Source organism: Poromitra crassiceps (assembly GCF_964638095.1).
Source record: "Poromitra crassiceps genome assembly, chromosome: 1".
Classification (NCBI taxonomy): Eukaryota; Metazoa; Chordata; class Actinopteri; order Beryciformes; family Melamphaidae; genus Poromitra; species Poromitra crassiceps.
The window spans coordinates 989,599-998,505 of record NC_139623.1 but is presented as its reverse complement, the minus strand read 5'-3'; the positions used below and the strand labels follow the sequence as shown (position 1 = coordinate 998,505).

Below are 8,907 nucleotides of genomic sequence, written 5' to 3'. Positions count from 1 at the left end.
GTAAAGATCTGTGTGTCTCGTTGTCATTTCAATGGACTGGTTCAGCGATTGGTTGTGAGAAAAAGACATGAATGGTACTATAGAAAATGACAGGAGATTAATAACTTCTTTCATGACTGAGTTAAAATTTTATTTTTGTTTAGCTTTTAATTTATTTTATTTACAATGGCCCTCCCCAGTGCATGTAAGCCCTTTGAGATGCAATAAACTCAATGACGGATTGAACTGCCCATGAATGTTTCATTTTTGCTCTTCCATAATAGATGTCATCAGTCTGAGGCTATATATAAGTGATGGCTTCCGCCCCTGGACTGTATGGGTGACTTGACGCAGCCGGATTTTTTAATTAGGTGATTGCCCTAATTACGATGTCATAGAGCAGGTGAGGTCCCGACTCGCAATGGTCATCAGTGATGTCATAAGAGCAAGTGCGTATGCAACCTGCAGTGCCAGCTTGGCACTTAGGGTGGGAAAGCCTGTGCAGTGGGCAAGCCTAGGAATCGAACGCACGTAGCGCGAGATGCCTAGTTATGTAAATGTCAGCTTTTAATCCAAGTATTTCTGACATCAGTCCTACCACATTAGTCCATACTCTACCTACTGCTTGCTCAATGGTTACTTTTAGTGATATTTTATCCTTAAATTGTTGCTTTGACAGTCAGTTAACAGTTAATTAAATAGCAAAGATTGCAACTTTTAACGGTAGCTTGTGCCAATCGGTAACGCTTTACATTAAGGTTCTATTAATAAGCGTTAATTAATAGGTAATAAGGCTCTTATAAGGTGCTTATTAACACTATTATTATGTTAATAATACTATATAAGTGTTAATAATCGCATTATAAACATATTTATTGGTAGCTTATGAAACATTTATAAGCACTTTATAACCACCTTTACTAGTTGGTTTTACTTCATTAAGCTTAATAAATAGTTTGTTATTACCTTATTAGCAGTTAACTATGCACTTATTAACCTTAGTAAGGCACTGTTCTCGCTTTACATCCAGTACCTGCAAAAAGCTTAGTTAAATGTTAATAAGTGCATAGTTAACTGCTAATAAGGTAATAACAAACTATTTATCAGCTTAATGAAGTAACAAAACCAGCTAGTAAAGGTGGTTATAAAGTGCTTATAAATGTCTTATAAGCTACCAATAAATATGTTTATAATGCGTGTATTAACACTTATATAGTATTATTAACATAATAATAGTGTTAATAAGCACCTTATAAGAGCCTTATTACCTATTAATTAATGTTTATTAATAGAACCTTAATATAAAGCGTTACCGGGAATTAAATGTTCATCATGAACACACACACACGTATACAAGTAGTAAACTTGATTTAATGGTTGGTTTTCAATCCGCATCATTCATTTCAGGTATTTGGTCATCAAAAGGAAATTCATATGAATTGTGGCAAATACAGTAACAAGAATGTCAAAAAATATAACACTCCAGATTTAAAATTGTTATTATATAACAATATTGTGGTATTATTTTTTTAGCTCACCATATTAGAATTAGATACATCTAAACAGGCCAAGTAAGTGTTGAATAGTTCAGTCCCATCTTATCACACCCTAATATGTAGCCTTACATAAATACATAGTTACAGTACTAGGCTATCAAAATATATTCTGAGAAGTCTCCCCAAAAAGTGTACAATTCCTTAACTTAGCACCAAGTCTCCGGATAAGCTCTAATAAGCTATAATTATGTGCACAACAATGAAACCACTTTTCACTGTGTTGCAAGAATAGAGAAAGGAGGGTGAGACTCAAAGCAATCTTATATCCAGGATGACCCTTTCGCTATTCAGGAACTTATTTGAAAAAGTAGTTATAAAAAACAATACATGAAACTCAAATATCTAGATATACAAAATCCAAAACACCAGATCTTTCATTTAGAAAATGTTCTTAAAAAACAGTCATCTCAATATCTCTATAGAGTTAATTACAAATTACATTTATTGTTTTCCTGGGTCTTTTGTCAAGGCCAATGCACACTTGCTCTATTTTACAAACACAGTGGAGAACACCTGGAAACGTCAATGTCTCTCCGTAAAAGCCTAACTGGAATATACGAGTAATATAACGAGGCTTTGCCCACATGAAACAGTATGATACATTTATACACACTTTCCAACAATGTATCCAAATTGGTCAAATGCAAAAACAAAACAAAAAAAGGCAGATCTAGATGATCTGTAAATATACATAATCATGATATTCAATGTTTTTTCTTAGAGTTGTTTTTTTAGCAAATAAATTAGAAGAGCTGAAGAGCCACAGTTCTCTTGGTGCGTTGACGAGTTCCTGTTCCTGTCAACATTGAGTCTGTATGGCTGTGTGTGTGTGTGTGTGTGTGTGTGTGTGTGTGTGTGTGTGTGTGTGTGTGTGTGTGTGTGTGTGTGTGTGTGTGAGCGAGAGAGACATTGTCACAATGTAACAGACACCACTGGGAGGCACAGGAGGTAAAAGGCAGAGGAAAGGCAGTCAACGGGCCCCTGGTTAGTGATGGGGGGGGGGGGGGGGTCATGATTGTGGTGGAGGTGGTCATGGGAGGGGGGTAGGAGGGGGTATGGGGTGGGTGAGGGGGGTTGTATGCTGTCTCAGGCTACCTGACACTCGCTTGAGTCCCCGTGGACCCAATAGCAGATCTGTGCATACTTGAGGGGTGTTATCCTCACCGCCACGTTGTAATCCTGCTGCATGCCATTCCCGTTAACATCCACCCACTGGTGACCAGAGAAAACCCCAATGATCTTCCTCCTCCACTTCTTCTTCCCGGGCTCTTTGAGGCGGATGTAGACCCCCGAGCCGCTGGAGCCCGGCTTGGCGTCGCAGTACTGGTACAGCAGGTCGTTGGACTCCTCCGAGACGGAGCAGAACCGGTACACCAGGTTGCCAGGTCGGTCATCGTCGAAGCCGGAGAAGTGGATCCTCCCGGCAGGCAGCTTCTTGACTGAGGGGATAACACCCAGATCCATGTGCTTGACCTTCTGGGCTTTCTTCAGCTCCAGAACAGCGTAGTCGTAATCCGCAGCCACTCCATCAGACACGCCTTTGAACCAGCCCTTAGGAACCTGGGTCTGCTTGACCCTGGTCCACCTGAACGAAGGCTTCTCTGATTCCGCACTGCGCCGACTCCGGCTCTTTCTGCCTTTCCCTTTCCCTTTCCGCTCTTCTTTCTGTTCCTTCTCCTCTGTGTTGTCTTTGTCTCCCTTTCTCCTTTTGCCTTTGACTCGTCCTCCCCTGCCTTTGCCTCCTTTCCCCCGCCTGGACTTCTCCTTCAGGACGCCAACACGCAGCTTCTGCGCTCCGTTCAGATAATCCCGTCCGTCGTGGATGCAGTGGGCAGCGGTCAGCACATGTTTAGGAGACACCAGAACCCCAGAGCATCCCGTGGAGATCTTCACAGAGGTGGAGAAGGGATACTTGGTGGAGAATTGCTTATCGGAGATGGTGAAACGGGTGTCCATGCCGTACACTTCCCGTTTGTGGCGGGAGCTGGACGAGGAGTTTCCAGGCCAGGCAGTCACCTCATTGAGGCCCTGCACAGAAACTGAGGTAAAGGTGCGCGTGCCATTCTCGTAAACTGTCTCATAGGACAGGAACTGTTCCAGGTCATCCAGAGACGGGGCAGGTAGGCGACGCTGGCACTCGATCCCACAGGTCCCACTCTGCTCCGCCTGAGGCTCGGCTGAGAACTTGGGGTTGCTGAGAGGCACGGTGCGTCGGTTCCTTACCAGAGGCACCTTCCACTGTGGCCAGGTATACTGATCGTCCGCTGTGGCCTCCTCCACGACCACAGCCACCACCACCACGGCCAGCACTGGGAGCAGGAGACACAGGGGTATGGGGCCCATTGTTAAGGCGGGCCTGGCTCTGCAATGTAGAGAAAAGTGAGGAAGACTCAGTCAGGGATGACATAGGGCACTCTAAACAAATGATTCAATCATGTTTGGACTTCATCGACCTGCTCAGCAAGTTTTGAGGCAAACATCAACTTCTTTTCATCTTCAGGCAGTTTCTCCTTGGTGGAACAGGTGGAAAACTAAATTATTCCTTAATTGAATTCTAAAACCATTTTAAACACATGTATACACAGTGACATTTTTATTGAATGGTCCCTTCCTTTGCTAATTCAATTCGTGAGGTCATTTATCAGGTATTGATGCCTCGTCGTTTATTAGACAAAATAAACATAGCTCAGTAAAGTCCACTGGGGGGCAATGTAGCCCAGAGTATTCAAGACATCTCATCAACCAAGTCCAGAGCTCAGCCTGCAGAACTATAATATAGGGAAGCGCAGCAATCTGTTCCAGACTTCAACGCACTCAGGACAGGCCAGCATAATTCTACCACAAATCCTCAAAATGCTCACACTTGCAAAAAAAAATATGGGTGCCATTTTTTTAATAAGGATAAATTTCGACATAAATGTGAGAGACACTCTTTAAAAAATCATTGATCATGAAGTATTTCTCTGGAGTTGATACATAAGCTGTGTGGTTGAGATCAGATTTATAGCCTCTGAGCCGAGCTTGAGGCTGTGGGCAGCGGGCATGAGAGGATGGGCTGAGACAGTGGCTTGGAGGCTTAACCTCCCCTTCAGTAATGTGACCATATCTGGTTTCCATACTGCTCCCTGTCCAAACACATGCCATTGAATATAAAGACTATGTAAGCTGCAGGCAGAAGTCCTATAAATGTAAGCTGCAGGCAGAAGCCCTATAAATCAAATTTGAATTTGGGTATATTTAATAGATTCAGCAGACCATCACTTCACTGCAGGAACCTTATTTCATCAACATTACTGTGGCGATGTAGTCACACAGGCAATTCCAAGCACAAGAGAAAACAATTTGAATGCTGCTCATTGAGGAGCAATGCAGTGCAAATCCAGCAGTTAATTTCAAACAGAAGTGCAGACTGACACCATGGTGATTGACTGTTCAGAGGGGTTAAAATGGTGTGTGACAGTCTAACTAACATCTGGGACTTCCAGCTGGAGGATGGGCCTGTGGGGGACAGCCTAGATTGGATGTTAGTGCAGCGTGAAAATGAGAAGCTGACAGGCTTGGCAGAGATCCCAAGAGACACAGCTGAGAGGGAGATTCCCTCACTGTATGTATGTGTAGCATCACCTGTGGAGCTGTACCCTTAATGCTTTATGATAGAAATACTATCAGCTTTGCAGCTACAGTAGCTAACAAGGCAGCTGGATTTCTTGCGAGATCATGAGATCTCTAGAGTTTAGCAGCTATCCAGCCCGCATCGCCTTTTTTAAATTTAAAACCACAAAACATTTCCATATCAGTGTGCCAGTTACACAGGAGTCAATCTTCCTCCATCTGAGTCACAGCTTCAACAACAGCACCAATTCACCGAAGGCAGAGCTAAATAGAAAAGGAGACTATCTGGCTTAAACTCACCACATTGTGTCCAATAAAACATGACTAGACTATAACCAGACTATAATAAATATATACAGGCCCACAAAACTTGTAAAAAAATGTCTATATAATGGGAATACAAAAATGTCTGACCCTTAGTTTCTGTTCAACTTCACACTCCCACCCCCAGACTGAGACAGAACACGAATCCAGTAGAAAGCCTGTAATCATTCATGATAGAGTGGAAACTGATATGCTGCCATCACGACTCTTGGTTACAGAAGGCACTCATTTTGAACAAAGCTATTTTCCATTGCGCTAAGCCTAACAGCGCACCGAGTGCCCTCTCCCTCCCACATTGCTTGACGCAGGAGCCAAAACCATGCAGCGGTAGATGGCGCTAGGGCGCAATCCTCTCCCGGGGCATGGGTCCCCATCTCTCCCAAGACTATTATCCACCACGTTTATCGGAACGGGTGATTTCATCCAGACCAGTTTGACCTATTTTCCCAACTTTAAATAAACCTCTGTCTCTCAGGCAGAACGCAGAAGCACTGTTATAGAGCATAATACAGATTACAGAATAATCTGACTGTGCCACAGACAAACTTTGTTGACTATTTAGCTAGAAGGAGAAAATTATATGACAACTATCTGATTCAAGTTCAATTCAAATTATCTCAGCAAAACAGTCTCTTCTGGGACAACCGCAACTATAAAAGTATTTTCTTATTCCAAAAATAGGAAACGTCAGAATTATCCATATAGCCTACCATAAGGCAAATAAATATAGCAGCCTACCAAATGCAAAGATATCAATCAAACGAAATGTGAAGATAATTGGCTACATCATCTAGTCCAACATAGCGGCTATAAGTGGGAAGAAAACGTGATGAATGGAGAATTTAGGCCTATCTAATGTTCATTTTAATCAATTTAAAATTCTGAATTGATTAATTGACGTCAGAAACGCAATTCGTCTACTTATGCCTTCACTCAATAGCTGCACCCAAAATAACCAAAATACTCAAAAAGGGTGTAGAGATAACTAAGGAATAAACCACCAGTAACCTATCAACATTAGGAATGAATCCCCTGTAAAATAAATAAATGAATGAATGAAATAATAATAATACTAGTAATATCCAACAAGTGCATCCACCAAGAATAGATGTGACAATCCAAACAGCAAGAAACCGATGAAAAAGGATACAAAATAACGGAGGGAAAATGCTCACTTTCCCTTGGCTCCATCAAGAAATTGTTATAACTTGCATGAATGAGGAAGGCTTCATACCTGCTTGCATTCGATTGATGGATATGCCAAATCCGCAATGTATTGTTTGTTGTTGTCTTTTCTTGTGTATACAATTATCCCTCTTTATCCAGAAAACAAACTTGCATCCCAGACGTTCCGGTGGTATCAGCAGGGCGATGGTTCCCTGTCCTCATTGCTTTTTACAGAGAGGCTGGGGAGAAAGTCTCAGCCGCTCAGGACGCTGGGCTCAGGCTGCACTTGATGCTGAGGAAGAAGGGAGGAGGGGGAACAGAGGAAAAAAATCTGAAAAGACTTTTCCCCCCGACAAAAGCTATTCACATAGGGGTGGGACCAGACCGAGGCATTTAACTAAGGCTGAATTGGGTGAAGTCAGTGGTCTATTGAGCGTCAGCCCAGGCGGGAGGTGCGCGGCTGACCTGCAGCCTAGGAGGAGAGGGGGGAAAATCTGCGCACCCGAGTCAATGGTAGCTACTTTCAGTGGACTGTGAAGGAATTAGTTCCAGTGAGCTCCACAAAAGCCACTTACTGGGCGTTTCTTTGTCAGCCATCAGAGCCTGAACATCTGCAGAACTGTTTTTTCTTCAATAGGCTATTTTATTTTCAACTTTTTTGAACAACATACGAACAACAAACAGGCTCAGACACAGGAAAACAAAAACTAAAGAGAATAAAAAACATACGAAAAAAACCACAGAGGCCTATATTATCGACATTCACTATTACAATGTAATACCAGTCGCGTAAGGTAGCCTACGTATGCTTGTATTGTGCCCGGGATCCCACACAGGGGGTCCATGAGAATCCAGCTCGGCGAATCACCCGTTGCCCCCGGCCCCAACCTCAACGAGATAGGCTAGAAATGCGTCCCAAATAGCAGATAGTTTCTTTAATTGAGTTGGTCCTCAGGAACCTAAGTCTCTCCATCCGTAGCCACAATTGAAAAGAGGGTGAAGAGGGGGACTTCCATTCCTTCAGGATGAGTTTCTTGGTAACAGTTGTCTCCTGTGTCAGACTGTTGCACAGCTGTAGGGAAGCAACCGAAGATGGCGAGTTCTGCCTCCGGCTGAAGGGTTATTTTGTAGGCCTTAGAGCCATCTGCAGCATTTAAAGCCCACATTTCAACCTGACATAAACCACCACAATGACTTAGTTATGAAGGTATTCATGTACCATAGTAAGTAACTGGGATCTTTAGAAGAAAAAGCATATTTTATATATATATATATATATATATAAGTCTCTCTCTCTCTCTCTCTCTCTCTCTCTCTCTCTCTCTGTCACACACACACACCCACATGCATGCATGCAGCTTCTGGGGACTGTCAGATGTTGTATACCCTATCTTTGTGTTGAAATCAGTTTAATTGGTGTGAAAGCTAGATCAAGGTGAGTGACAGAGGTAATTGCACTAAAACATCCCATCATTTTGGGCCAGATGTACCATATTATCTCCCATCCTCCCTCCCTCCCTCTCTCTACCTCATTACACACTTTCCATGTCTTTCCTTGGCTCATTGAGACTTCAGCCAGTCACCATGGCATTCCCTCTGTCTGCCAGAGGCCCTGTGTTTATCCCTTTGGTCCTGACCTTGCAATGCAAAGACAAAACGCACGACTTGTGTAATGTAGCCTACCGACTTGTGTAATGTAGTCTACCGACTTGTGTAATGTAGTCTACCGACTTGTGTAATGTAGACTACCGACTTGTGTAATGTAGCCTACCAACTTGTGTAATGTAGCCTACCGACTTGTGTAATGTAGCCTACCGACTTGTGTAATGTAGCCTACCGAATTGTCTAATGTAGCCTACCGACTTGTGTAATGTAGCCTACCAACTTGTGTAATGTAGCCTACCGACTTGTGTAATGTAGCCTACCGACTTGTGTAATGTAGCCTACCAACTTGTGTAATGTAGCCTACCAACTTGTGTAATGTAGCCTACCAACTTGTGTAATGTAGCCTACCGACTTGTGTAATGTAGCCTACCGACTTGTCTAATGTAGCCTACCAACTTGTGTAATGTAGCCTACCAACTTGTGTAATGTAGCCTACCGACTTGTCTAATGTAGCCTACCGACTTGTCTAATGTAGCCTACCAACTTGTGTAATGTAGCCTACCGACTTGTCTAATGTAGCCTACCAACTTGTGTAATGTAGCCTACCAACTTGTGTAATGTAGCCTACCAACTTGTGTAATGTAGCCTACCGACTTGTCTAATG

At 42.9% G+C, this 8,907-nt stretch overlaps 1 protein-coding gene across 1 annotated transcript; it reads right to left on the bottom strand.

The window, feature by feature from the left end:
* Window positions 1-1,336: 1,336 nt before the first annotated feature.
* Window positions 1,337-6,844, bottom strand: prss35 (serine protease 35). The gene is made up of 2 exons (XM_083640511.1): window positions 6,706-6,844; window positions 1,337-3,897 (listed from the first exon to the last, which is right to left on the bottom strand). Exon 2 carries the CDS (start codon window positions 3,876-3,878, stop codon window positions 2,622-2,624), a length of 1,257 nt encoding a protein of 418 aa, XP_083496637.1. The 5' UTR covers window positions 3,879-3,897; window positions 6,706-6,844; the 3' UTR covers window positions 1,337-2,621.
* Between the last annotated feature and the right edge of the window lie 2,063 nt (window positions 6,845-8,907).